Here is a 27,856-nt window from a genome sequence, read left to right as displayed (position 1 = left end):
AGACACCAAAGTTGTTCGTTGATTCGAGCTCCCAATTGTCGATTCTCCATATCCGTTTCCCACAATTACACATGAAATGTAAGAGCTACAAATTCATTCATAACTCAACCAAGCCAGATCCCATCACGCCCAATGTTCATGAACAAACGACCATCCTGCTTCTTTTTCCTCCGCCCTTCGGTATTCCAATCCCAGCCTTTGATCATACAAGTCTATTTGCCTAAAAGATGAACATGTCACTTCAAATCCGCCGGCGTGAGCGCCTGCACCATGCTCGTTCCCTCGCTGAATCTCGTCCGGAAGATGCGGTTGGCGTTCTGGAACATGCCGTCTTTGAGACTGACGACGATGAACTGCGAGCCCTTGAACCGGGTCTTGATCAGGCGGCCAATGTTCTGCGTGTGCGACAGGTCGAGCGCCGCATCGACTTCATCGAGAATGTACATGGGCGCGGGCTTGAACTGGAGCAGAGCCATGATGAGGGAGAGGGCGATTAGGGATCTGGACAATGACAAAGTTAGTAAGGTTAATGGGAAATTTTTGGATGAAGGGACGGGCTGAGGTGCATTGAATTGGGGGAGGCGGAAGAAGACTATATATGAAAAATAAATAAAAAAGGGTTTTTCAAAAAAAAAAAAAGAATATACCTTTGACCACCGCTCAACTCGGTAAGGCTCTGCTTCCACACTTTACCAAGCTGCACCTTGACTTCCAAGCCCTCGCTGATGGTCTTGCCTTCGGGAGGATCCAGCTTGGCGAAACTGCCCGGCAACAGCTCGGCAAAGATCTGTCCAAAGTCGGCATTGACCTTCTCCCACGTCTCCTGCAGCGCCTTCTTCTTGTAGTCGTCCAGACTAAGAATGGTTTCCTCAATCTTGCGCTTGTCGCGGATGACGGTACGCATCATGTGCTTGAGCGACACCTCCTTCTTCTCGACGCTGTCGATCATGTTCATCACCTTTGGGTTGATCTTTTTGCGCAGGCCCTGGCTACGCTCCGTCAGGTTCCGCAGCGTGGACTTGCACTCGGCGATATTCTGGCCCTTGAAGTCGTAGAGCGTTCCGGGCCGGCCAAATTGGTCCTTGGTCTCGGCGATCCAGTCGTGCTCGCGCTCCATGTGTGAGGCTGTCTGCGCGGCTTGCTGCTGCTCCTTGTGGAACTTCTCGATCTGGTGACCGAGCTTCTGCAGTTCAAGCCCCTCCTCGGCGATTCGAGCATTCTTGGATCTGGTAGCATCTTCCAAAGCCCGGAGCTCGTCGTCATACACATGCAGTTTGGTCCGTTCATCTTCCAGCTGTGCTAGGACGGCGTCGTGGGTCTCTTGAAGGACTGTTCCTTGCTTCACGATGTCGTCGATCTCCTCTTGTTGGGCTTTGAGAGCAACGTCGATATCTTGAACCTGCTCCCGCGCAGCTGCGAGATCCGCAGCAACCTGCTCGGAGTCCAGTTGCGCCTCCTGAAGCTCTTTTTGCAACGCCTTGTTAGTAACAGACATCTTGTCCAGGGACGCACGTAGCTTGTCGACTGAAGCTTGCAGCTCCACAAGCTTGGCGTCTTTATTATTGTCAAAGTCCTTCATGTCCTTTTCGATTCTTTTGGCTTCGGCGGTGGCTTCCGCTTGTCGCTGCTTGGCCTCCATGATCGACTGCTTGAGTTGGACTATTGTTTCCTTCATATTTGCAATCTCTTGGATGATCGACGACGATGAGTTGCCGCCAATTTGCTCCTCCGCTAGCTTGATCTCATGGGCTTTGAGGTCAAGTTCTTGCTTGATTCTCTTTGCTTGGTCAAGTTTCGTTTTTTCCCGGTAAATTTGGCCGCGCAGCTCATTGAGGGCGGTCTCTGCTTCCTTTAGCTGCCGATTGATTTCATTGAGCTTCTGCAAAGTAACCAAAACGCCGCTCGAGTTGGGTGCACTTCCACCCGATAGTGTACCAGATGGATCGTACGAATCACCCTCCACTGTGATGCTCCTCATGCGGACATTTGGATCGAACGTCACCCTCTTGGCTGTGTCTGCATCAGCGCAAATGAGCGTATTTCCAAAGACATAGTCCATTGCCGCTGACACTTCATCGTCGTACCCAACTAGGGACAAAGCTAGGTGCACTTTTCCTGGAGCGATTCGTTGCGCATTGGCAATCGTTTGTGCAGAAGCCTTGAAAGCAGAGATCTTGTTCAAGGGAATAATGGTAACCCTCTTTCGCAATCTACCGCCTTGCAGTAGTTGTGTGCCAGTGACTTCGGTGTCAACAACCACGTTGTATAGACGGCCTCCAGCGCAGATCTCCAGCGCTGTTCCAGCTTCCATATACTCTTTGGGTAATGAAAAGAGTTGCGCGACTAGCCCTTTCACTTTTGATCGATCAAAGTTTGGGACTGGATCGGCGTAGTTGAAGTCGATATTTGCCACCTTGCGTTTAAGCGCATCGGATTCTTGCCCGAGATTGCGGATAGTCTGCTGGAGCGAGCTTTCCTGCTTGTACATTTCTTCCTCCGTCCCGGGTTGGAACCCAAGCTTTCCAAGCTCCTTCTCAAGCCTCTGAGCCTGGGCTTTCAGGCCATCGAGATCCTTCAGCAAGCCGGCGTTTTGCTCTTTGGCTTTCCTGGCCCGGGGTTCTTCCTCTTTGATTCGCTTCTCCAGATGGACGATTTTGATCTTTGCCTGCTCTTGTTCAGTTGCCGCAGCCGTGGCCCTGTTTCTCGCGTCTTGTAGTTGTCCTTGGTAACCGTTCTCCTGTCCTTCCTTGGACGCAACACCAGTTTGCAGGGTTTGTAGCAGCTCTTCCTTGGTGTCAGCTTCTTGCCTCTGCTTTTCAAGCGTCTCCTTGGCGGCATCGTATTTCGCCTTGATCTTCTCGTACGTCTTCGTCTTTTCCTTCAGCGCCGCTTCCAGGTCGGCAACGTTCTTCTCTCCAGCTTTCCTCCGTTCTTGCTCCTCCTTCATACTGCTCTTCTTCAAATCCACAACAGTAGCAAGCCTTACCAGCTCGTTGGCGTGCTTCTTCACTGCTTCTTCCAGGGCTTGCGCCTTGCCACCTTTTCGTAACTCCTTGTCGCGCTGTGCCTTAACCCGTTGTAAGTCCTCCTCCAGATGGGATATCTCATTTTTCAGCCGGATAGCAGATTCCTCAAGTTCTTTCTGGCGCTGCTTCTTCGTCTCAAGATCCGATGCTGACTGTTGTAGCTTCTCCTGACACCTTACGTAATCGTGCGCCACCACGAGCCTTGTTAATCGCTCCAGGTCGTTTTGAGTTTGCTGAAAGTCGAGGAATGCGCGCTTTTCGGTTCGTAGCTTCTCCAGTTTCGGTTCGATCTCATCCCGCAAGAGTTCTTTGATCTCCTGTAACTTCATCTCCTTCTTGGCCATCGTCTTGAGTGCTTTGTCCCTCCTGTCCTCGAACATCCTTGTGCCAGCTGCCTCCTCGATCATGGCCAGGATTTCAACGGCCTTCATATTCAAAACTTTTGTGATGCGGCCCTGCATGATGAGGAAGTTGGGGTTGTTGATATTGAGTTGAACCGATTGGAAGAGGTTCTGTACGGTTTGTTGCTGCGCACGATGACCGTTGATCAGGTATTTTGAAGTGCCTCCGAGCACGATTTGGCGGGTAACGCTAATGGTCGCATACTCCTCGAATCCGATTGGTGACTTTTTCTTGTCTCTATTGTCGAACACTATTGTGACGCTGGCCTTCGTGACGCCGGCTTGGCCTCGTTTGTAGATAAGATCCTGCAGGTTTTGAGCGCGGACTGTTGACATATTGGTGATACCGAGGACGAAGCAGATGGCGTCGAGGATGTTGGATTTACCGCTGCCGTTGAGGCCGGTAATGGAGTTGAAGCTCTCGTCCCTGTGACGGCCGGTTAGTTATGCAGTTGGGAGGATGTCTTTCATCGCTATGATGGATTTGTGCCCTTACCATCCCGAAATTACCGTTCTAACGGCGTACGACTTGAAGCCCTATGCGACGCACGGATATGTCAGCTCTGTCACGACTTCAAGTTGTCCCATCCCACGCTCTGTCCGGTCGCGACTAACGGCACCGTGGAGAAACACGTACGTCGATAATGACTTCGGTAACCCTCATTCTGGCGTTGTCGTGGTTTTTGGCCCAGGGATCGTGGTGGTTCGGACTTTGGCGCTGCTGTAAGAAACGCCCGCGCCTGCCCGAACAATTGCAACAAGATCGGAAGATGGACCCAACGTTTGTTTACTTTTCTCAGGCACCACAGGGTTTGGGGGAAGGGCGGGGTGTGGGCCAGGACTGGGCGCCCTGCATTCACGTCTGCACGTGCCCGTCTGCCCCTGGCGCGATGCTCACAAAGGTGGAGATTATGTAGCAAGTGGCTCTCTGCGACACTGGGTCCGTGCAGTGCTCTGGCTATGTATACCCCTTTTTGGTCCATCACCATTTATTCAAAGCGACGCGAGTACAAGATTGATCATCCCCGAATTTTAAGTACTCTTCTCGTTTTGCATGATTCCGTGCGTCTAGTAAGTATAATGTCTGTTATCATGATGACCCTTTCGTCGACAAAGATCCCAAGTAACTCGGCTTGGCGCACAAAAGATCAGGAAGCTCTACGCGGGATCCTATTCTCCGTCTTAAGAGGCCTTTGATTCGGCCTGGAGCAGTAAATCATTACGTACCAAAAGACAATGCGAAACGGGCCTGATTTGTACATGGCGCAGAGCCAAAACACATTGTGGGGCCTTTCCTTTAAGTGCACGGCATGGAGGCAAGGCATGGCCCCCGCTATGGTTCTTGGCCCTGAACTGGCCGACGGGAGCCCCCTCCGGGATACCTATGGGAGCCTCCAGGGCATTCAGGCCACAGGCCGGGGACGCCGCCAACTAGAACACAGTGGCACGACTGGTGAGTGGGAACCTGGACGGCACGTTCCTGCTTCCGCATCGATTCCTCCAGCTCGTCACAACCTAGCGAAGTGGAAGCTCTTGGACCTCTCACCCTCCAGCTTTCCCATCAAACTGAACGTCTCCCGTTCGAGATCACTGTTCGGCTGTTGGTGGCATTTTTTGATTTCGTGACGCGCAGTTCCATTAACCACCTAATCGCAACGACCTGTTACCCGCCATACCTTTGTCTCGACGTCCTACCAGATCCGATCTCCAGCCAAGCTTCAACCGATTGGGCCATCACCTCGAGCAATCCGTCTTGATCAATAAACTTACAAAGAGAACTCCACGTTACGGCACATCTCGAGAGGAAAAATAAACGAAGCGAGGGCACTCATAGCGTTGCGACCAGTGCCCATAATCTCCAGCAGTCACACACTTGCAAAGAGAATAATAACAGCCTAGCAGCAAGGGGCACCCTCTCCATGGTTCCTCGAACAACTGCTATCTGATGCTCCCTTCGAACCACGAACCATAAGGCGCCGAGGTTTGCGCCCTCCCTGCGAGGACACAATCAACACAAAGCCATGAGTCTCTCGCAGCGCCCCCCTTCGAGTGCTCTCTTGCCGGCTTCAGCAGAGGTGGATGATAACTCTCTTCGGCCACGGAACCGCCGCGTAGCGAGCAACCGGAATAATGCAACATCATCCTCCCTCTACTCAAGTCCGAGCAGGACCTCAGACAGAGGGGCCTCGCCGATTCCCGCCGCACGTATAGGAGATGTTACTGGGAGGAACGATTCTAGACTCGAGGTCGCGGCGGGCTCCGCTCGTACAAGTAGCCCCAGGGGTGGCCGTGGTCTGCTCGATGGCTCGTGGGCTTCAACGTGGGCCTCCGTTCAGGAGTTTACCACATCACTGCTGACCGGTGGAGAATCATATCATACCGGGTCAGAAAGGTTGGCAACTCAAACCGCTGGGAAACAAAAGAGCTCCAGCAGTTGGGGTCCCGAACCACCAAACGAGTCGAGGCCACGCTTGGAGGATGTTGGATCAGGATCATTAACCGAGCGGGAGGGGCGTCTCAGGGCCCTTAGGACAGCAAGTGTACTTGAAAGCCACGAGGGGGTCAATGGTGGCCTGGATGTTTCCAGGAGGTTCAAGAAGCGTAATTCAGACGAGGATTTGCGAGAAGCTTCTCAGAGTCAGGAAGCAGCGGAGCACCTGGTGTACATTCACCATGTACAACCTACCGATACCTACGCCGGGATTGTGCTTCGCTACAAGTGCCGTGAAGACGCATTCCGTAAGGCCAACGGCCTATGGTCTCGAGACAATATTCAGATACGCAAATGGCTTGCAATTCCTGTCGATGCCTGCGAGATCAAGGGGCGCCCTTGCGAAGGCCCCTCATTTTCCGGGGCTCAAGTTGATTACTTGGCCCGTACGCCGGAAGGAACTGATCCATTTGGGCGAGACAACTCCAACAACCGAGAGTTTTTTGGCCCCTCAACCAACGACCAAGGCAGGGACGACACATTACCAACAAATGATGACGAGCGACCATGGACACATGTGCGTTGGGTATCACTCGACTCGTTTCCTAATCCTGTTGAGGTCGCACGAGTAGAACGTAAGGTTCTGGGATACTTTCCCCCGCGTCGGAGGAAGAGCATTAACACCACTTCCACAATGACGTCGCCTAGGACGTCAATGGACGTACCGGGTACCACCCTAAGTGGAGAGACCGGTCCTATGAGTCCCGGCAGCATATCTTCTCGCCGAACTAGTCTTATGGGAAGCCGTCCTAGTCTTGTTGGAGATGATGCGCGGCCAGCATGGATGAGACGGCCGGGAGGTGTAGGCTCGCTGCGGAATGTAAGAGCACCCGGGCCCGAGAAGGATTATTTCAACACGTGGACAAATAAACATCTACCGGGCCTCAACATTGACTCTCTACCGTCCATGGCTGTTTTGGGTGCTGAAACTGCCCGCCTCGGTTTCCACGGCGCTGAAGAGCACCCAACTATTGTGGAGAGTCCTTTTGAAGACGGAGGCGATGCCTCGAGGCTAAACGGTCAAGGGTCCACCGGCCTCGATAAAGCAGCTGCGGCGGTCGAGAATTGGCTACGAGGCGCCTTTGTCAAACGACCATTAGGAACGCCTTCTTTAGGCGTACCGAAACGATCGCCTCTTGGGGCAGAAGAAGGCGACCTCATCGAGCTTACCGACACTAATAGTGACGATGATCGAGGAGGCACTGTCAATCCTACGTCTAACAATTTACAGGACACAGGACTGTCGAATTTTGAAGTCGGTACCTCTGGAAGAAGCGCTACAATGGGCGGGAGTGGAATGATGAGAGGGAGGTTCCCCAGCGGCAGTCTTGCTGGGAGGGATAAGAAGGCAGACTAATTGTAGCTTTGGACAGATAGATCGCTCGTTTGCATCGGATCTCGGGTAATTTGCGGCTTTGAAATCATGACGGGGGATCCCCACTCATGATGAGCATGTTATCACAGTCAAGTTTAATGGCGTCCTCTTTCTGCATCATAGGGGGCCAGCAAAGTTGGCCAAATTTGCATTAATATTTATCTTGGCGGTTTTGTGTATATCGAGAATTAGAGCGAAAGCGGGCACATCCAAAGCAATCACTAGACCATAGGATTACCGAAAGGTATATTTCTTATGCACCATGAACCAGCGTTTTGATTTGGACAACGGCGGCACAATTCTAGACATCGATGCGATGGACGAGATCATTTGGCCAATATAAGGATGAATATCGTTGACGGACGCTTGACCTCAATTCGAGCCCCTGAAATGGTACGCCTGGTGAAGCAGCATCAAAACTGTACAACATATACACATTAAACCCTAACCCAGCGCTTACTATGTGAACCAAAGGTGGACTAACACTGAATGAATCGCTGTGAACGCCAAGAACTCACCCTCAGCATCATCCACGGCGGAAACATTGAGGCACGCCATCAAATCACAACCGGTTAAATTCATCACAACACTTACGAACCCTCTACGACATTTTCAATCAGGATACACACTTACCCCCATCAGCCTCGTCTCTGCTCAATCTCGCGGTCCGAATGCCGATTTGCATCGAATGCAGACACCCTGTGAAGACGTTATGGAGGGAGGGCGCAGGTGACAAGTCGACAGGACACAACATCCGATTGACGGTGTGCAAGAACTGCGGCCGCTTCTGTGACAAATATGTCGAGCATGACTTTGTCGTACTCTTCATTGATCTTGTCTTGATCAAACCGCAGGTATGTGATGAATACAGTCAACCAATCAGTCAATGCACTTGATACATCAAGAGGTGCTCCAGTAAGCACAAGCTTGAGCACTTGAGAAGTGAAAGGTGACTTTCATTTGGAGATACCAGAGCTAAAACACCATTGATGGCCATAGGTCTATAGACATTTACTTCACAACACCTTGATGAAAGACGAGGATGAATTTGCAGTACGTGTTTGGGTGCCCATTTTCATCTTACAGGTGTTTCCGTCGCTAACATAGCGGACTTGTCTTGAAAAGCCTTCCATCATCCGCCTCGGAGTTCTTCTCCTTCTCTTCGATGTCTATCTCACTTGGGCACGCATCGAAAAGCAATCAGTTCCGACCGTCAACAGTGTAGATGGCACAGCATCGCCCGGTATGAACAGCGCAAGCGTGAGCAACTTTGGTCGTCTAGCTCAACAACCCATTGTGCTACAGTACATGTTCTTCCGTACGTCCTGTCCTATTGCAGAACGAGATTCCCCCCTTTTTTTTTTCTCGACAGTTCTCCTCTCAACATGCTAACTCTGGGAGCACACAAAAAGTTCTCCTCTGTACCCTCTCAACCCTCGCCTTCCACGGCTCCATCCGTTTCCTCACCTCCAGCCGGTACTCTCCTCTCCACCTCCTCGGCATTCTCCCGCAGTTCAGCCGGCCCAACTCGGTCTCGACCGCGCTTCTCGTTTCGTCTTCCACCAAGTTATTCCCCATCCTGATGGTAATATGGGAATACGACGTTCCTGCGGCGGCGCGATCGCTCGGCTGGGCCGTGGTGGCTAACAACGTCGAGGCGCTCAAGATCTTGCTGGACTGCAACTACGGCGTGGCGACGCTGCTGGCGACGGCGGGCGCGCTGAGCCGGTGGGCCATGGGAAGGGCGATCTTATGGGCGGCTGGGCTGGATGGCGTGGACTCGGTCGGGGAGCATAGCGTGGCGGAGGAGGGGAGGGTGTTGGGTTCCCTGTTAATGTATGCAAAGGATTGGCTCGGGAGGCTGGCTGTTGGTTGATCTTTGTGGGTTTGGAGTGATTCTTTGAACACAGGTCACGTCTCTCTCTGCCTAATCAAGCCTCGGGAAGGTGTATTTTGCAGTCGTCTGGTCAGAGGAGCAGAGCGATGCAACAAAGAATTGTACTGAATGTAAATTTCTCAAACGGCCTTATCATCTTTCAGAACGATGACGGACCACACAGTGTCTGCCGTTGTAGAAGCCAACTCATCAAGGCCCCCTCTCCCAATGTTTCTGATGATGCACCAAGGTTTTGAAAGTTGCATATTCCGCCCAATAACGCCATGCCCGCCTTCTCCGATAATGTGTATAAGTGTTGGTTGGGGTATACATACAACCTTAGCAATGCCACAAGTCCAGGTCTCGTCTTCCGGAACTGTCACTCCCATCCTTCTTCTTCCCTTTTTCTGGTCATCATTATTGCCCAGCATATGCCAGACGTGGGTGTCTTTCTAGCCTCGATGGTTTCTCGTCTCTCACCATCTTCTTGTCGTGTACGTCATTGTCATTGCCGCCGTCTTATTTCGCTTCAGTGGTGAATGTATTCTTTGCGCAAATCGGAACGTCTGGGTTCGATGAGGGGATGTAGTTGCGCAAGGAAGGTGATAGCCCACATGAGATAACAGCTGACGAAGGCGAGGATGAGGGACGATCGCCATAGTCTGCGCGGTTCGAAGAACATGTTAGCTGATGTTCTTGGAAAACAGCGTCGGCCATTACGGCTCGGGGCAACACAACACACCAGACAGGCGAAGGAAGAAAGAAAGTACGTACACTTGGTTCTCACCCTTGGGCGAAAAGACCCAGGCGGCCACACACATGCCGGCGACAATCACCAGGCCGATGATAATACTCCATCTGCGCGCCGAAAGCAGGACGTCAGTTCAAAGTCGCAGCGCGATTCGGCAACGGAAAATACAGGGCTGGGAGGACTAACCCGTTCGCCATTTTTCCAGTATCTTGGTTGGCAATTCTTTGGATACGGCCCAGAAGCGATGATTGTAGATATGGAGTGTAAAAGGTCAAAGCGGGTTCGTGATGGTTCGCTGTTGTTGTTGTTGTTGTCGGTCTGGTTGGGGTACCTGGTTGGATCGCGGATGATGTCGATGGCGGATTCACAACCGTCCAACCTCAGGCGATGCAGCGGCAGGCTGGCAGCGCTGGCGCGCAGCTAATCCCTACTTGTACCCTACAGGAGCAGTGGCAGGAGCCTCAGTTGCGCTGAGACGGGGGATGTAGCGGCATCCCATGTCGCAGTACCTAGACTAGGAAGGTAGGTAGTACTGCCCGTACCTAGAGGTACACACTACGCGCCATTGAGCTGCTGACTAAGGTGCTTTTCAGTATAGTCGCCAATACCTTCCACTTCTGCAGTATGGCCGTATGACCGACTCGATCTCAGCTTCAGTATCACTGTTTTGGAGGTCTTCTCAGATTGTGTACTTGTTCTATACCTTTGGATTTTGTTGATGACCAATCGCAGCAGTTTTACAGACATTTTGGTTACTTGAAATTGAATTTCATGGTATCGTTTACTTCCGTGTTGATCCCGGGGCGACGAAGCTCCATGAACATCACCGGCCGGTTGCCCGAACCCCTCATTCGGCTCTACATCAACAACGACTGGAAGACCCCGGATCTCGGATTAACTTGTGTGATCTGGACTGGTATAAACGAAGATGTAACCCTTTGTCATCTCAAGTTCACAAATCCAAACTTGTCTCTGACTTGCAACCCCCACCCTGTAGCAACAACCTCTCTAGTGGTGTTAGGCGCTGAGATAGCCTTCGATCTGCCACCCTAACTTGAATACCTCTAAGCAGCGATATCTTACAGGAGTGATAAATACCGTGCCGAGCAGCAAACATGGCTCCGAGATTGTTTTGGATCGGATTGGGCAACATGGGACGGGTGAGCATCACGTTGACAGCTTCGATGTTGCAGCAGGAGCATATCTGACACCTGCATAGGGAATGTCCGCAAACATCGTGGGAAAAGCGAACCTCGACCAGCCGCTCCTGATCTATAACCGTACCAAGCAAAGGTGCATCGATCTCAGCGAGAAGCTGCCCGCCGGAAAGACGGAAATCGTTGACTCCATTGCAGAGGGCGTGAGCAAGGCGGACATCATCTTCAACATCCTCTCCAATGACGCGGTGGTGGAAGCATCCATCGCTGAGATTCTGAAGAATGACGTCAAGGGCAAGCTTATTATCGAGTGCTCGACTATTCACCCCGATACGACTGAGAAGATTGCTCAGCAAGTCGAAGCTGCGGGAGCTCAATTTGTTGCAGCTCCTGTCTTTGGTGCCCCAGCCATGGCGGACGCGGGTCAGCTCGTAGGTGTCCTGGCAGGACCCAAGGCCTCGGTGGACAGAGCTAGGCCTTACTTCAAGGGGGTCACAGCCAAGGCCGAGATCAACATGAGCGACGAGCCTTATCGCAAGGCATTAACGCTCAAGCTCATCGGAAATACCTTCGTTCTCAACATGGTTGAGCAACTCGCCGAGGGCCACGTCCTAGCTGAGAAGTCCGGGTTGGGCACGGACTACTTGCACCAGTGGATCGAGGGCATGTTTCCGGGTCCCTATGCGGCCTATTCGACTCGGATGCTCACGGGGGATTATCACAGACGCGAATACCCTCTCTTTACCGTCGATCTTGCGAGGAAAGATGCAGGCCATGCGATGAGCCTTGCAAAGGAGGCAGGTGTAAGGTTGCACAATGTGGAAACGGGCGATGCCCACCTCGCTGAGCTCAAGGCGCATGTTGGAGAGAAGGGTGATATCGCCGGTATCTATGGCGCGGTCAGGATGGAGAACGGCTTGCCATATGAAAACGAGTAAGCGTGGAGCTGTAATATCTCTAGAAGTATTGGGGTCTAAGCACTGAAGAGTACAGCTGTCAAGACTGGGGTGGCCGCTGTGATATTTGTATTTTGGAAGGGTAACTTGTTATCAGATGATCTGATTACCCCTGGTGTGGAGTAGCGACGGAAGAAATCTGGAAGCTCCAATTTGTGGGGTTTTTTGCTTGACACACAGCGCATCTCGGCCAACCAATTGGAGCAACAACTGCGGTCACTGCGTGTATCCTCCCGGGCAGTAGTGGCACCAGCCCCGGCCGTCCCTCGTGGTTGACGCATCAAGTACAAGACACTGACGGCTTCTGCTTTTCAACATTGAGTGCCGTCTGATCCCAATTGATTCTCTTGTATAGTGGAACACAGCTGGGCATGACTGTGTCGTTGATTCTCAGGCTCGCACTGGTTGGTATTTTAGGTCGGGCGAGCCTGTAAAGAGTATCATCGGGCTCTGTCAAGTTCATGACGGAATTTCGTCAGTCAGCCAGCTCTTACCGTCCGTCATCACGCCAACAACAGATTCATGAGCCATGTTTGTGCGAACTTGCCGCAGCTCGTGCAATGCATGGACCAACGCTACATCTACAACGCAGGCAGGCTCTCTTTCGCCCCCAAATGCTCATCGCTCTGTCGTTCTCACACTCTCACTCCAGGCTTGTTCTGCGAGAACACATGAGTCGCTGATACGTTCTTTCGCATCAACGACATCCCAGTCAAAACGTCAAGAAGCCGAAGCGGAGGAGAAGCGCCAAGTGAGCCCCCGATTGGGGCCATCTGCACCCAGAAGCTCGTACCCCTCGTCTGCTGAAGCGAGACAAAAGAGAGACAGTGACAGAGTATGATCACCTCCCGTCAGCTATCGGGTCCTTCTCTCACCTGTTCTCATTCTTCATGACTGACCCTCTGTGCAGGAGTTCCTTATTTCCGTTCTTGAGTCGTCGGCCACAAAGCGCGATGCGCGAGGTTATCTTCAAACTTTCGGTTCTTCCGCAGCCCTAACGAGCGCTGGGCAGAAGAAACCGTCCACCATCGGTATATTGGGTGTCCCAGCCTCTGTGGCCGGTAGGCCTGCTTTTGTTCAGGGAACAGAAAAGGAAATTCCGGTCAAGAGAAACGAAGCACCCCATGTGGCCGTCGTGAAGTTGAGGGCACCACAGGCGTGGGATGATGTCCTCCTTGAGGGTGTTGCCAAGACCCTCACTAGACTGAGAGATCTTGGTCTGCTCAGTGTGATAGTCCTTGATTGTGACGACATTAAGCCCAATCAAGCTTCTAGCTGGCACAAAACTGTCACAGAACAGACGGATAGACTCTTGAGAGCAATTGGTCAGTATGGGTTCCCGGCCGCCGAAGTGGTTGACTCGGGCATATGGAAGTCAACTGAAAACCCCCAGATCCCATCTTCTGTCCCCTCCAACCCCCTTTACGTGGGGTTCGGTAAGGCGTTTACTACGCCACTTGCTAATGGTCACATACTGGTCGTCCCGCCACGAGCATACTCCGACGCGTCTCTCCAATACTCTAAAGCTGATGCCAATGACATTGTTATTGCCCTAACGACCTTTTTCGCGGGATTGCAGTTTGGCCGACAATATTCGGACTACCGGGAGTTGGCGGGGAAGGTCAGCGACGGCCAGTCTTTCCGAAAGGCTTTGGTTGATCGGGTTATCGTTATCGATCCTTTGGGTGGCATCCCATCCCACAGACAAGGCCATGGCACCCAAGTTTTCATCAATCTGGAAGACGAATTCAAGAATATCCAAGACGCTCTCTACGAAAAGACTCAACCTACTTCGGCAGGAACGAAAGACGCTGGTGTCAGTGCCAGGGCTACGGTACATCTGGAAAACCTACGGCTCGCCAAATCCACATTGGCCTTGCTTCCATCAAACGCATCCGTGGTGATGACCAGTCCTGCAGAGGCTGCAAATATCAATGTATCAAGGCGTGGCCAGCTTGAAGCCAAGCCCGATGGGTTCGCGGGTGAAGTAAAGACGAGAACCTGGCGCAATCCCTTGATACACAATCTACTTACCGACCGACCCATCTACTCATCATCGCTTCCTATCGGCCGAATCAAGCCCACGCACCAAGATGAGGAAATTGCTCTGTCCCGGATGCCCACAACTACCCTAGCCAAGAGAGGACTGCCAGTAACCATCTTCCCTGATCCGCGGGTGAACCGCTGGCAGCCACCGCAACCTGGTGTTCCCAGACTCAGGTTGACAGATACGTGTATCGATTTACCGAGGCTGGTACATTTGATCAATGACTCCTTCGGAAGAAAACTCAACGTCGAACACTACCTTGACAGACTCAAGGACAGCCTCGCGGGAATCATCATAGCTGGAGAGTACGAGGGCGGCGCGATTCTTACGTGGGAGACGCCATTTGGGCTTGACGAAGAGACGGCTTACCGGGAAGGCCGTCTCGTGCCGTATCTTGACAAATTTGCGGTTCTACGCAAGAGTCAAGGAGCCGGTGGCGTGGCAGATATTGTGTTTAACGCCATGGTTCGTGACGCTTTCCCAGACGGCGTTTGCTGGAGGAGCAGGAAGGACAACCCGGTCAATAAGTGGTACTTTGAGCGATCTAGGGGCGTGCTGAAGCTGCCGGAGAGCAACTGGGCCATGTTCTGGACGACTCCGGAGGCGGTTTCAAAAGACCAGATGATGAGAGACTATGAAGATGTGTGCAGGAATATTGCACCTTCTTGGGCCGACACCACGAAACCAGCTGACTGAGGAATAGCTTCGGGTCATTGGAGATAAGTGCATGGATGTAGGTTTGGGCATACGATAGGACTGGCGATGAGAGGCGCGTTTCAGTCGAGCTTTTCTTGGGAAACTATGGGGTTATGTGCCATGTTGAACTAGAAGAAGGACGTTATGGAAACCGTATATCTTGATTCTTGATTTAGGACGCCCATCTCACTCGCCAGCTTTTCTTCACAGTGGGCGACGTGCTTTCATGATGCGAAAACGTATTCGAAATGAATGTGACAGTCGACGGCCAATCAAGTCATTCGAGCCTTCAAGGTGTCGTACTCCACGTGCACAGTCAGACAGTCTCCCAAGATGACAAGGACCAGTGGGGTTGCTGGTGGGACTCCTTCCAGGCGCCATCCATCAGCATCTCCCCTGGACTCTAGCACACCTCACCAGAAGAGGAGCTCCATTTGAATTACACGAGGCAGCCAACATTCAAATACTCGGCGCACCTCCTCGATCAAGTGAACGTCTCAACCCACTATCGCAGCCGATTACAGACCATCGAAGTTCTCGTCGCCACTAAAGACTATCTCATCATGGACATGTTCAAGGGTTTCCAGAAGAACCTAGGGTAAATAACTTGCCCCGCCGGGCCATACTCTTCCTTTCATCCTTTGGGTACAGACAGTCACGGTCATCTGGTATGCTAACTTGCTTGTCGATTGCAGTTCTTGGGGTGGGCAAATCGCCCCCATCGCCTCGCGCACTGTTCAATTCACCAAGGAGCAGCTGGGTCAGGCCGAGGATAAGGTCAGCAGCAACTGAGAGTCGCTACTCACTATGGCTTGGGATGGCTGACAGCTCTCGCGACAGACTCAATTGCCCGCCGAGTACATCGAGCTCGAGAAGCGTGTCGATGCGATCAAGGCTGTTCACCAGAAGATGCTCGCTGTGACGTAAGCTGCTTTCTATCTACATTCCGCCTGGTCATTATCGGGTGCTGTGAAGCTGATTTGGCTATCCGTTCAACAGCTCCCAATACTCGCACGAGCCCTACGATTACCCTCCCAACATCAAGGAGACCTTCCAGGATCTCGGCCGCACCGTCAGCGAAAAGGTTCAGCTTTTGTCGTCGGCGACCTCGACCGCTGAGGCGCAGGCTGCCCTCACTGCTCCTCCCAGCGCCAAGCCGCAGCCCAAGACATTCAACCATGCTATCGCTCGTGCCAGTTTGGCGAGTAGCCAGCTTTTGCACCAACAGCATACCGGTGCTGGAGAGGATCCTTTGGCCACGGCTCTTGAGAAGTATGCTCTCGCCATGGAGAGCGTTGGCGAGGCTCGTCTAGCCCAGGACGCGCAGATCCAGAGCCGCTTCCTCGCTGGATGGAACACCACGCTTAACACCAACCTTAAGTTTGCTACACGCGCCCGTCAGAACGTCGAGAAGGCCCGTCTTAACCTTGATGCCGTCAAGGCGCGCGTCAAGGGTACTACCTGGAGGTTGCCTGGAACCGCCGCCTCCGCCCACGACGAGCATGAGCTCAGCCCTGAGGCGCAAGAGGAGATTGAGAAGGCGGAGGACGAGTTCGTCACCCAGACCGAGGAAGCTGTGGCTGTTATGAAGAACGTGAGTGGCTCCCCATTATTCAGTTCATTTCTTGCTTGATAACTGACACACGGATGTGTACTAGGTGCTCGATACCCCTGAACCGCTACGCAATCTTGCCGAGCTCATTGCTGCCCAAATGGAATTTCACAAGCGGGCTCACGAGATTCTGAGCGAGCTTGCGCCCGTCATTGACGGACTGCAGGTCGAACAGGAGGCAAGTCGTGCTTCGACGTACTCTTTGTAGTAAACCCTGGGCCTTCCTTGTGCTAACTGTTGCCGTTGTCGCCACAGGCGAGCTACCGCAAGAGCCGCGAGAATGCTTAAACGATTCAGATCTTGGGAAGAAGGAGAGAGGTTCATCAGGTAGTATACACGTCGACGGAAGTGACCCGTGGGATTCTCTAAGAGCTATGAACTCGGATACCCTAGGTACAAGGCACCATGGGTGATAATGGCATGTTTAGGCGCTTTGGTACACTAATCATACCATGTCCATGGACTTGGCCATTGGTGACGGACCAGACCCTGTCGATTTGTTTCTTACACTATGCCAGATATGTTATCAAATCAAATGCTGGCTGAACTATCTGCTTGACTCCAATCATCATTATAGCTTGCTACCTTTTGCGATTGAACAAGTCGAATGCGTTGAGGGCAGCACCTCTGATCTTTATGTCCTAAATCAACCAGAATCCCTTCATTGCCTTCACAGACATCTCTGATCGGGTGGAACTTTCGCAGTACGTCGGCTGTCAAACCTTTCCCAGTCCTAGTCCCTTCCCGTGCAGCTAGCTCCCTCTCTAGAAGACAGACCCCTACCTATCTTCGATACTAAATACATTATATACATTATCTATGCAATCAATTCGATATCGCGCAAGATATCGACCCGAGTTTCTAAACCTGCATCGGAGGTGCATTGTAACAAGTATGTCAAAGGCCTCGAAGGGAATGCCGGCTGCTTTTGCGTTCTGTCATGGAGACTATCTCGTAATAATAACGGCAAATCATAGCGTCACGGGCGTGTGGCTCAGTTGGTAGAGCGTTCGCTTAGCATGTTTTACCGCATGCGAAAGGTCCTGGGTTCGATTCCCAGCTCGTCCAAATTTTTTTACTTTTGCGGTCCTTCCAACCTTGTTATTGTATCTGATGGTCTGGTTGCCTTTTTCTACTATAGTCAAGACTTGCACACCATTTGTCCGTCTACTATCGTAGCTTCAGACCGAAAGTCCTGCCGTTGCGAGCAAAAGTTTTACCTCCCTGATAGGTACTCTACACGAACCACTATAGCCAAAGCTTCGTGGGCACTGTGTGTTCGACGACCTGATCCACGGGTTTAACTTACCCATCTCACTATAGTAGGAAGTGTTTCGAGAAAGGAAAGCTACTAGCGGTGAGCACCAATGCACCAAGAAGGATATGAGAGGACTAGAGACTTTCATCTTACTCGTAAGGTCATACTTCTTAGTAGATGAACGGAAGAGATCCTAGAAGGTATCCGCTCGGGAACTTCTGTAGAACCTGTCCTTTTTTCAATTATTCCGTTCTGACTGGCATCTTTACAGGTGCTGACACCCGTTACCAAAGTCAGGACAGTGACCCAAAAAGTTATTTCCAGTCATCCTCTAACCAGAGCTGACCTGCATTTTATCAAGGTTGTATGGACGGGAAGCCAACATGAACTTTGGTTACAATTCAGGGATAATCTTGTCTTTATGTCATTTACATATCACAGTGACGTCCTCTTTCCCTCTTGTTTCTATCAGGTCTTATTCTCGACCATAATGAACACGGCCAGGGCACATTGTCAAAACCGACTCAGCTATCGAAGTAGAAAGTTTGTGTAGGGCGTTCTACATTTTATTAACTCAACGGACTAATATGCAAAAACTCCTCAAACTGTGGCACTTACTATTACTCTTAGGGGCGCGAGTTCACCAGGACACTGGGCTTAGAGAAGACGGGGGACACGGCAGATTAGGAAATAGACGGCAAAATCAGCGAAGAGTAGTGTCACAGGGTTTGCTCAACCGTGACATCGCTATATAAGCGTGCATTAGATGTTCTGTCCAGCGAACAGAACATTCTTCCATCTTTTGGTGGTTTGGCCTAGGCAGTGCACGCCTTAGTTCCGTGACAAGTAGGATGCGTTTCGTTGTTAGATCCCACATATTGTAAGGTTCAACAAATCCCTTTAACACGATATATATGATAGTGCTATAGTCTCGAGTTCCAAACTATTTTTAAACAGTCCACTGTTCCTAGTAAGGGCTTCAATATGGACTGACGGAGAACGTTTATTTTACTAATTTACTACAGCCTGCTAGTACCATAACACGTACTCTACCTACGACAAATATACACTAGATATAGAGGTAAAGTCTAATGTCTTATTAGTCTCCGAGACTTCTTATTCAACTTTGAAATGTTGGAGGTTAATTAGTCCGGCTATCATTTTCTATATTTAACTCAGGCCTTAACTAAGCTCAAGTGTCGTTTGACAGGAACTCCTCTCAAGGGTTATGTCAAACGGATTCACTCAATACGCGCTTGACATGCCTATGAATTACAGAAGACTGCTGGGAGTTCTGACTTTGAGCTCCAGCTATAGGGTACAAAGCGTAAACACTGTATTACTCATTCAGGGCGTGTGGCTCAGTTGGTAGAGCGTTCGCTTAGCATGTTTCACCGCATGCGAAAGGTCCTGGGTTCGATTCCCAGCTCGTCCACCATTTTTGACTCGATGTCTTTTTGCTCCCGCACTTTTCTTGAAATTACTTGGATCTGGATGACAGTATTTCCAGTTGCTGTTAGAGCCTTTTTTCTTATTGCTACTCTAAAGCTCTAGATAACAAATATACGTTTGACATTCATTCCTTTTTGGCTGTCCCAACTTTTCTGTACACTAGTGTATCTCCGGTTGCCGGTTGGCTATTTAATTTTCGGCTCCCAGATATCCTGGTAAACCATGTCATTGCTCCACGCTACATTTGTTAGGTACTACATAAGCTGTTGCGGCCGGCAAGCTCCAGCTACGCCACGGCGCCAGGACAGGCTTCCCGTCGCGGGCGCACTTCCCTTTGGTCGCTACATCCAACACGTCAACTTCTCCTTTTGGTCTCCGTCGCAACGACAACAGACAGCCTAAATAACGGCTGTCGATTTTCAAACTCTTTACCATGGTACGTCGAATTCTCGTTGCACATAGCGTCACTTCGGTATCCCTCTTGGAAATGTACTAATCTTTTGCTCTCTCGCAACAAACAGCTACCGTTAGGCATCCTCACCGCGGCGCAAGGCCACCCCATGCTCGTTGAGCTCAAGAACGGCGAAACCCTCAACGGCCACTTGATCCAATGCGATACATGGATGAATCTGACACTAAGGGAGGTTGTTCAGACCAGCCCGGTGAGTGCTACCTCTTACCTCCGTCCCTCCGTCCCTTCGTTGGAGCGATGATGCACAGTGATGATGATGAGCGAGTGGATGAAACAAGCAATCCAACAAGTCGAAGAGAATGTCGGGGACAAGGCAGCTTACCAACAAACTTTACATGACGTAATAGGAAGGCGATAAGTTTGTGAGGTTACCAGAGGTTTACGTCAAGGGAAATAACGTAAGTCTCGACATTATCCTGCCCCCCACTTCTCTCTCTTTCTTGCCTCTTGCCAGGAACGATCAATCGACCAGCGGTTTCTAATGGTTATGGGGACAAACAGATCAAATATCTTCGAGTACCGGACGACGTGATCGACATTGCAAGGGAGCAGCAACACAGCCAACACGGTGGACACAGAGGCGGCCGCGGCGGCGGACAGAACAGAGGCGATTATGGCGGCCGTGGCGGCCGTGGCGGACGAGGAGGGGGCGACAGAGGTGGTCACAGGGGAGGCCGCGGCCGTGGCAGGGGCGCATGAGGTGGAATTCCATGTTCTTGGGACAGCGAGCGAGGCTTAACGACCACCCAACGCAGGGAAGTACGGCCTTTAATATGACACGATCGATGAACGAGAGGCGCGAGGGGCCGCCGCCATTGCGCGTAGGGTTGAGAGGAAAGGGGTGGAGAGCATCAGCCAAGAAAGAAACATGGGCTGCATTTTGCACGGTCCGAATGGGCTTTCACACGAAACCCAGGCGGGGTTGAATGGGGCACGAAGGCCATCTCCAGCGACAGACATGCATGATGGCTCATGGGCAGTCGTCGTGTGGGCTTCTTGGAAGAAGGCCTGGCTCGGACACATAGACCGGACTAGGTGTTCGATTCATCAGCATGGAAATTACGGCAAGAAGGATATGACTATTTCAAAGCAAAAGATACCCAAGCTTGAAGTTCCTGGTTGTTTTTCTCTTGGGCCTGACACAAAAGGCACATTGTATCGCATCATCGTCCTTTGAGAGATTCTTTTCCGTTACCAACAAGTATTGAAAGGATTACAAAACTGGCGGCATCCTGAAACCTCTATGTCACACAAAAATGATACACTCCGCGGGCGACTTGTTGCAGTTTTTGAGACAACGAAATAATTGCCCATGGCAAGGAAACAGGCGGTACGGAGCGGTTACGACTATGACAGGAGTCCCTCCAAAAAAAAATAATAAAAAATCTCAAAAGTTGAGGTCGTACCCGGAATCGAACCGGGGTTGCCGGAATGTTCTGAAGGCAATCAGAATCCGGAGTGATAACCGCTACACTATACAACCTTGTGAGTTGTTTTTGTTGAGTTTTTCATTTGCCTAATTTCCTATAATGCCCATTACTAATCTTTGGCAAGCCACTAAACTAGTTATATAATCTCCATTTCGATGCTTGAGTATTTTACTAGTTTTTATTTCAATTTTTTGTTTAAAATTTTTTTTCTTCTTTTTTTTTCAAGCTGCAGATGAGCTCAATGTTTTGAGATCGCCAGCATCCAAAGCCTCTTCATACGCTGGACGCACGGCGCCCATCATCGTGATCTCTTCTTGCGCTCTTTGATCCGACACAGCTGTCTCCTTTGGCATCTCGGCAAGCAACTTCTTGATCTCAATCTCGAGGTCGATCTTCCTCTCCCTGGCCACATCAACAACTGCCCACGCTCTGGGATCCATCTCGTTGAAGCAGCGCTTGAGTAGCTGGACCAAAGTCGGGTGACTGATCCACATGCGCCTCGAAGAATTTCTCGCCAAGGGCGCTAGCTCCATTTGCGCCAGGTAATTGAAGGCGGTGTTGAGGTCGCCGTCCACAATCGAGCACCTCACAAAGTCTTCGTACATGTCCCGCGTGGGCTTGAGCGTGTACATCAGCATCTCCGACTCTAGCTCCTGCGCCGTCTGAGCCTTCTGCGCCTTCTGCAGGAGAATTTGGAAGGTGCGTAGGTCTGGTCCCGACGAGCAGAGGTGCAGGAGGTCGCGGTACATGCCGAATGCCTTGTCAACTGTCGGTCCTTCCTCGCAGACGGCTTCAAGCACCACGTTTAAAGCCGCGATGGGGATTTTGTAGCCCGCCGCCTTCAAGTTCTCCATCATCTCTTTGACGCCGTCCAGCAGTTCGGGCGACCGTCTGAAGAGAAGAAAGATGGACCGCGTGCTGGCGGCCCCCGGAGAAATATCTGCGCCCTCCATGATGCCAAGCACCTGCAGCGCGTTCAGAAGGTCGCCGTTGTAGGCGTAGCATTCCACCAACGCTTCGTAGTGATGCAGCCCTAATCGGACACCCCTCTCTGCGAGAAGCTCGATAGCCCGAGTAGCCAGGTCTGCGTCTTGGTGGCGAGAGGCCGTGTTGAGCACGTTGATGACGACGCCGTCAGGGGGATTGACAAGGCGTTTCTGCACCAAGTGATCCCAGACCAGCTTGGTCCCTTCGTGGTGCAGTGCCCTGCTGCATTCGTCGAGCAAGAAGTACCAAGTCCCCAAAGGCAGCGCGCGGGACGGGGTGTTCTGGTTGCGAGCTTTGAGCCTTACCTGCATGACCCGGACGGCCTCCTCGACGAACCCACGCCTTGCGAGCGTGTAAATGAAGATTTCGAATACCCATGCAGGCACCAACTGATCGCTGTACACCAGTTCATCCAACAGATCCAGAGCCTTTTCAAATTGGCCATCGCGAAGAAGGCCCAAGGTGACGCTGATCTTAGCTTCTTTGTCGAGTCTAGCTCCTTTGGCTCCCAGGGAGCGTAAGATATCAGTTCTCAAAAGATAATCAGGATGGACCGCTAGTGCTTTGAGTGCACTCTGTAGGACGCCTATTGATGGTTCAACACCGGCGGCAACCATAGAGTCAAAAATGAACCCGAGCTCGTCGGCCGAACCTGTGATATCCCAATTGGCAACAACCAGAGATTCGTAGATGAAGGGGTTTGGCTTTTCCTTCCGGTTGTTCAAAAGGAACTGTATAATAGGCCGAATCTTGCCGTGTTGCCCATGGTGATTGCGAAGCTCACGAAGCGCTTCGTAAATAACAGGTGTCGATGCTTCCTTCAAGACCTCGGTAAGATCATTCGTCGCTTGGATTATCTCGGTTGCGGTCACAGTCGCGTCCGCAACAGTTTCGGATTTTTGTTGACTCTGTGGCCATTTCGGTTCGATGTATAGATCAGGAGAGACAAAGCTGTCGATGTTTGCTCGATAACCATGCGATTGCTGACTGAGCGAGCGTGCTCCTCGATGTCGATGCAGGCCATCCTTGCGACTGACTCGTGATCTTGATCGAATTGCGGAGGTGGAGGACAGGGTTGGGGCTTTCGCCAGCAGTGTGGCATCGACAGAAGGACAGAGACAACGCCATAAACCGTCAATTACTTGTCGAGGTGGCGGCATTGTGGTAGAGGCTGGAGGTGGTCAAAGTAATCACAAAGTCAAAATCCAACTTGGACGGAGGTGACTGTTGTTTTCGGGGTAATGAAGCTGTGTCCCGCACAAGGGCAGCTAGGAACTCCCCCAACTTCCAGGGGCATGGCCTGCGGGGTTGAGCTGATCAGGGGAGCGGTACGTATCTGAAAAGGCGGGGTAGAGACATCTCTCTGGGTTCGAGAGGCTTTGTGGGAGCGTGAAGCGATCTAAAGTTCAGTCATGCAATGCCGATTTTCTTTTTCTTCATGAATTCGAACACCATTAGAAAAAGGAATCCATCGTGTACTCTTATAGTCAATTTTGATGGTGTATAATTTGGTTAGAATCATAGGAACTAAGTGAGGAATAGACTCAACTATGTGTATTTTGTGCATGTTAATGATTCAAAGTCGACTACGATAACAAATCTTCCCTATCAGTTTAGCACTGTTCATTGCACGTAAGCTGAACAGTACAAGCAAAAAAGAGCAAACAAGAAAAGAAAAGAAAAGAAAAGAAAAAAGAGAAAATAAAGACGATATACAAGGAAGATAATAAACCACACGATCAAAAAAAGGAAGGCAGATTATCATAGTATCAACATGGAAAGACAATAAAACAAGTATGAAATGCAAGAAAAAAGCAAAAGTTTGGTTGGTCTCTCCCGCCGGGAATTGAACCCGGGTCTCGAGCGAATCGAACTGATGTTCAAGCTTGACAAGCTCACATACTGACCACTATACTACGGAAGATGTACACCTGTTGGTCAAGTGTCGTAGTTGGTTGGTGATGGACTTGATTCCAGACCATATATAGTCGTGTACCTAGCGTCACAAATCTGCTTGCGGCAACTGATGTGCGCACCTCGCAACCACACCATGCAACGAGGCAGTCAGCGAGATGAAAGCATTGCAGTAAGATAACTATAGAAGCGCAGCATTCGAACGCATTAGAAGTTAGACGTAGAAAAGACCTTATTTAATGAAGACGGTGACTTTGTCAGGATCATGCGCCTGAATTGAATGCAAGGCTTTGACACACTAATCAAGCGTATGACACTATGTCGCTTCAAAGCCCATTTCATGGTAGATATCCGCGCAGAACCTTATATGCATTCGTACCGAATTTCCGAGCGTTCTCCTTAGATACATTAGGCGACAGGTGTAAAGCTATGTTAACGGAACTCAGTCGCGGATGCGCTTGCAATCACCATAAAGCCCGCCTTGGAAAGCTGTGTGATCGCAAAGCAAAGCATGGAGCTTGCATAATCGATTTACGACACGAAACAAGCACAAGAATGTATTGCGCTGAATGACTCGTTATATTGAGGGAGGCGAGACTACCCAGATAGTCTGCTACGCTCCGCCGTCACGATCGTTATACTTTCACGCCGAACACCCTCGTTCTCACATACTCGTAGTTACCGCTCTCCCTCTCACATAGTGACTAGACCGACTGCATTTCCCTCCATTGTCCATCCTAAGGTCCCCGGTATCCAGGAGGGAGCATACCGCGCCGATCAACCGGGAAGGGGAGGCCACCCGCACCACCAAATCCAGCAGGGCCGTCTGGTCCCTGGAAGCCACCCATTCCGGGAGGGGGAGGTCCCATGAAGCCGGGTGGGGGTCCACCACCAAAAAAGCCGGGGGGAGGCTGCATCCCTCTAGGAGGCGGGGGTCCAACTAGGCCATCCGGGGGAGGTCCAGGCGGGAACGCTCCACCAGGAGGCGGGAAGTTCATGGGGAACATACCCGGCATCGGTCCGTTACGGGGTCCATTAACAAGACCGGGTGGAGGAATCATGGGCCTCTGCGGCGGACCCATCGGTTGGCCACCCACTCCGCTTCCAGGGTTACCGGCACCGCCAGCACCCAACGGGAAAGGAAGCATGTGATGATCTAGACCAGGGGGAGGAGGCCGCTGAAGAATCTGCGTTGGCATCTGCGTCGGCGGCTGAGAGGGACGATTGTCAACATCTGAGGGGTGAAACTGGTCACTGAAGAAGCCAGGAGGAGCCGGGCCTCTGATCTGTTGTTGTTGCTGTTGCTGTTGCTGTTGTTGCTGTTGCCGCTGCGCAACGCTACGCTCCCGCTGATATTCGGCTTCACGCTCAGAAAGATCGGGGATATTGACCTGCTTGGTGGGCTGCGGCATCCGGACCAGGAGCTGTTCCTGCCGGGGCGGTTCAGGCACTTCCTTGTGATTCTGCATCAACCTCATGAGGAATTCCGTCTGGTTATTAACCATAGGGTTCTGTGCGCCCCGGTTGTTGCCATGGTTCGGCATAGCGTGGCGTTGGGCAAGAATATCATGCAATGCTTGCTCGGGCCTTGTCATGGGAGGCGGCTGAGTGGGCGGAGCCATAGAACGAGGGGAGAGAATGTCGCGTAAGGGGTTCGGTGGGGGTGCGCGGAATCGAGGGTCGTCACGGCGCTCTCCACCATACTGCTGGAACGGTTCCGGGGAAGCGACTTGTTGGCTTTTAGGTTGTGAGTCCGCAAGATGAGTCGGCTGCGAAAAGCTACCGAAGAGCTGAGCCATAGGATTGGTTGCCTGTCCAGATGACCCCGATGGCCCTCCCATCCCGCTCTTCTGAAGCTTTTGAATAAGAAGATTAAAGGCCTCTTTCTCGGCCTCATTCTGCTGAGGTCCTTCACTGGGCTGTCCGCTCGAGGGAGCAGTAGCAGCGGGAGTAGATGGCTCTGTCTTTGCTCCTTCCTGAGGAGTGAGAAAAGCCATAAATCGCGACCCTTTGCCGGATGTAGGCTTGCTGGCTTCCTTCTCGGCAGTGGGGGTGCTGACCTGAAGGCTACCGCCGTAGGCTGCAAAGAACTTGTCTGGACCGGTTTCGAGAGCAGGTGCAGACAACACTTTCTCTGCCTCGAACGAGGGCTCGGGCAGATTGGTTTGCAAAGGCGCAGGGGCCTTCTCTTCGGCCTTTGGCCCGCCGCCATGTTTGCTCTTCATACTTTCCATAAACTTCTTGAAATCTTCTGCCGTATGGCCCTGGCTTTTATGCTCAACGGGTTCGTCGAGCCATTCAGGGTCGCGCTCAACGCGCTGGTCACGGTCACGATCATATCTCCCTCCGCCATACCCACCAGCTCGGTCGCTATATCTGTCGTTCTGCCGATCTTCGGGTTCGCGATCACGCCAGCTCTTGGACCTGTCAATGCGTTCCCTGACAGAGAGAGAAGCACCATTGTTGTCGCTGCTGTTCGTATTCTCCTTGTTGAACCACGAATCGGTCTTGCCTCTTGATAAGCCGTTCCTGCGAGGTGTATCAATGTCTTCGCCGTCTTTGTCTCGCATGTCCTGGGCGCGGTTACGGCGATCCGAAACGTCTTTACTTTGGGTATCACGGGAGCCGCCAAAACGCTCTCCAGCAGCGCCCATGCGACCCTGGAATCGCTCAGCACCCTCAGTACCAAAGCTCTTACGAGGCTTGACCGGAGTCCAGCCTTCGCTGTCCCTGTCTTGATCGTCCCCACGGCGGCGAAATGCGCTGTTCCGCCCGTTACCAAATCGATCACTGGTACTTTCCGAGTCAGTGTTACGAGCGCGGAAGTTGAATCGATCCGTGCGATCCTGCCGGTCGTTATCTTTCAGGCCCTTATCAGCGTCGGAGGTTCTGTTATTGCGCAAAGTTGTGGCGGATGCGAAGCTTGTTCTGGGAGGTCCAAGAATCATGTCCTCAGGATCTGCTAGGGTCAGCAAGAGATCCATGGTGAAATCACATATTTGCGGAGAGAGAGGGAGAGCGTACTTGTTGTGTTGCGTGAACCGTTACGATCCAGCGTTGGACGTCTGTTTTCTTGGTTCAGAAGAAAACTGTCCCCGCCTTTGATGCGGTCATTGGTGGTCTTGGCCTGGCTATTGCGGCCTGTCTCTGGAGGCGGTCTATGAAGGATTAGCCAGAGTGTCATGGAATATCTAGTAGAGCACACATGTATGATGCGTAACTATTCATGTGTCCCCATCGCCTGGCCGAGTTAGAATATGAACATACCCCATCCACTCCTCGGCGGGAGGGAGTCCGAGAGGCTTGACGCATAATGGCGACTGCCGTAGATACAGCAGAAATTCTGCCGAGTATTGCACTGCTGCCATGGTATTGTGGCTTTATATTATGCAAAGACCATCGACTGCAGATGGCAACTTGATCAGCACCTGCAGGTGGCAAGGGGAAGGACAACAACAACAAGTCGGTGACAAAGAGGAGGAGGCGGGTGTCCTAGCGGCGCAATGCCGCAATCCAGTAAGAATTATTCGTCGAGGGAACCGGCGCGGCGACAGCTCAAGTCGGGTCGAGGGATATGTTGCGCGGAAGACGGGTCGGTAGGTGGAGGTTTGTGCAGACTGTGCACGAGGACAAAGGTGGATAGAGGGGGTGAGATGGATGATGGAGGCTGCGGCTGGCTGCTCGCCGAACGGCTTCACTGCTTCGGCTACGTCTGTTGGTGCGTCAACAGAGACTGCGAGGAGAGTGAGACTGGCAGGAGCAATGCGGCGATTGGAAATGATGCTTCAATTTGCGGGAGGGCCGCAGATGACGGTAGTGTTGTCGACAGGTGATAGCACTGTTCTGGAGGGCCGGTGGCTAAAATAGTAGAAGCCGTTTTCTCTTTTTTTTTTGGCGCTTCAGGTTCAGGTTGCGATCGATGCGGAGGAGAAGGGGGCGTGAATGACAATGGAGA

General features: G+C 51.7%; 9 protein-coding genes and 4 non-coding genes across 13 annotated transcripts; 7 read left to right on the top strand and 6 right to left on the bottom strand.

Annotated features, from left to right (window-relative positions):
• Position 1: 1 nt before the first annotated feature.
• Positions 2 to 4,309, bottom strand: B0T23DRAFT_213044 (uncharacterized protein). Its single transcript, XM_062833588.1, has 4 exons — positions 4,065 to 4,309; positions 3,924 to 3,964; positions 648 to 3,854; positions 2 to 501 (listed from the first exon to the last, which is right to left on the bottom strand). The coding sequence occupies exons 1-4, from the start codon at positions 4,089 to 4,091 to the stop codon at positions 237 to 239; spliced, it is 3,540 nt and encodes a 1,179-aa protein (XP_062689850.1). The 5' UTR covers positions 4,092 to 4,309; the 3' UTR covers positions 2 to 236.
• Positions 4,310 to 5,448: 1,139 nt separating this feature from the next.
• On the top strand, positions 5,449 to 9,169 carry B0T23DRAFT_323190 (uncharacterized protein; the record flags this gene model as incomplete). The annotated part of the gene is made up of 5 exons (XM_062835340.1): positions 5,449 to 7,210; positions 7,936 to 8,147; positions 8,293 to 8,346; positions 8,599 to 8,611; positions 8,706 to 9,169. The coding sequence occupies 5 exons, from the start codon at positions 5,449 to 5,451 to the stop codon at positions 9,167 to 9,169; spliced, it is 2,505 nt and encodes an 834-aa protein (XP_062689849.1).
• A 529-nt stretch (positions 9,170 to 9,698) lies between these two features.
• On the bottom strand, positions 9,699 to 10,117 carry B0T23DRAFT_431362 (ATPase, V0 complex, subunit E1/e2; the record flags this gene model as incomplete). Its single annotated transcript, XM_062840319.1, has 3 exons — positions 9,699 to 9,831; positions 9,944 to 10,027; positions 10,107 to 10,117. 3 exons carry the CDS (start codon positions 10,115 to 10,117, stop codon positions 9,699 to 9,701), a joined length of 228 nt encoding a protein of 75 aa, XP_062689848.1.
• A 734-nt stretch (positions 10,118 to 10,851) lies between these two features.
• B0T23DRAFT_212914 (NAD binding domain of 6-phosphogluconate dehydrogenase-domain-containing protein) lies at positions 10,852 to 12,289 on the top strand. Its single transcript, XM_062833586.1, has 2 exons — positions 10,852 to 11,080; positions 11,140 to 12,289. Exons 1-2 carry the CDS (start codon positions 11,036 to 11,038, stop codon positions 12,013 to 12,015), a joined length of 921 nt encoding a protein of 306 aa, XP_062689847.1. The 5' UTR covers positions 10,852 to 11,035; the 3' UTR covers positions 12,016 to 12,289.
• B0T23DRAFT_212927 (acetylglutamate synthase) lies at positions 12,290 to 14,878 on the top strand. Its single transcript, XM_062833587.1, has 2 exons — positions 12,290 to 12,868; positions 12,944 to 14,878. The coding sequence occupies exons 1-2, from the start codon at positions 12,563 to 12,565 to the stop codon at positions 14,774 to 14,776; spliced, it is 2,139 nt and encodes a 712-aa protein (XP_062689846.1). The 5' UTR covers positions 12,290 to 12,562; the 3' UTR covers positions 14,777 to 14,878.
• A 370-nt stretch (positions 14,879 to 15,248) lies between these two features.
• On the top strand, positions 15,249 to 16,758 carry B0T23DRAFT_212852 (BAR domain-containing family protein). The gene is made up of 6 exons (XM_062833585.1): positions 15,249 to 15,374; positions 15,472 to 15,553; positions 15,617 to 15,699; positions 15,776 to 16,370; positions 16,435 to 16,566; positions 16,659 to 16,758. Exons 1-6 carry the CDS (start codon positions 15,340 to 15,342, stop codon positions 16,674 to 16,676), a joined length of 945 nt encoding a protein of 314 aa, XP_062689845.1. The 5' UTR covers positions 15,249 to 15,339; the 3' UTR covers positions 16,677 to 16,758.
• Positions 16,759 to 17,371: 613 nt separating this feature from the next.
• B0T23DRAFT_t318 lies at positions 17,372 to 17,456 on the top strand. Its single transcript has one exon. It is a non-coding gene; the product is annotated as a tRNA-Ala (tRNA).
• A 1,540-nt stretch (positions 17,457 to 18,996) lies between these two features.
• B0T23DRAFT_t319 lies at positions 18,997 to 19,081 on the top strand. Its single transcript has one exon. It is a non-coding gene; the product is annotated as a tRNA-Ala (tRNA).
• Positions 19,082 to 19,344: 263 nt separating this feature from the next.
• On the top strand, positions 19,345 to 20,269 carry B0T23DRAFT_446630 (uncharacterized protein; the record flags this gene model as incomplete). Its single annotated transcript, XM_062840971.1, has 4 exons — positions 19,345 to 19,534; positions 19,620 to 19,760; positions 19,918 to 19,968; positions 20,072 to 20,269. The coding sequence occupies exons 1-4, from the start codon at positions 19,532 to 19,534 to the stop codon at positions 20,267 to 20,269; spliced, it is 393 nt and encodes a 130-aa protein (XP_062689844.1). The 5' UTR covers positions 19,345 to 19,531.
• A 698-nt stretch (positions 20,270 to 20,967) lies between these two features.
• On the bottom strand, positions 20,968 to 21,053 carry B0T23DRAFT_t299. The gene has a single exon. It is a non-coding gene; the product is annotated as a tRNA-Gln (tRNA).
• On the bottom strand, positions 20,985 to 23,246 carry B0T23DRAFT_212797 (uncharacterized protein). The gene has a single exon (XM_062833584.1). It carries the CDS (start codon positions 23,145 to 23,147, stop codon positions 21,222 to 21,224), a length of 1,926 nt encoding a protein of 641 aa, XP_062689843.1. The 5' UTR covers positions 23,148 to 23,246; the 3' UTR covers positions 20,985 to 21,221.
• A 572-nt stretch (positions 23,247 to 23,818) lies between these two features.
• Positions 23,819 to 23,911, bottom strand: B0T23DRAFT_t298. Its single transcript has one exon. It is a non-coding gene; the product is annotated as a tRNA-Asp (tRNA).
• A 645-nt stretch (positions 23,912 to 24,556) lies between these two features.
• B0T23DRAFT_212779 (uncharacterized protein) lies at positions 24,557 to 27,565 on the bottom strand. Its single transcript, XM_062833583.1, has 3 exons — positions 27,169 to 27,565; positions 26,926 to 27,059; positions 24,557 to 26,860 (listed from the first exon to the last, which is right to left on the bottom strand). The coding sequence occupies exons 1-3, from the start codon at positions 27,267 to 27,269 to the stop codon at positions 24,639 to 24,641; spliced, it is 2,457 nt and encodes an 818-aa protein (XP_062689842.1). The 5' UTR covers positions 27,270 to 27,565; the 3' UTR covers positions 24,557 to 24,638.
• Positions 27,566 to 27,856: the final 291 nt, after the last annotated feature.

Source organism: Neurospora hispaniola (assembly GCF_033458365.1).
Source record: "Neurospora hispaniola strain FGSC 10403 chromosome Unknown B0T23scaffold_7, whole genome shotgun sequence".
Taxonomy (NCBI): domain Eukaryota; kingdom Fungi; phylum Ascomycota; class Sordariomycetes; order Sordariales; family Sordariaceae; genus Neurospora; species Neurospora hispaniola.
Note: the sequence above shows the minus strand (reverse complement) of the source record. Positions and strands in the feature narration are given on the sequence as shown.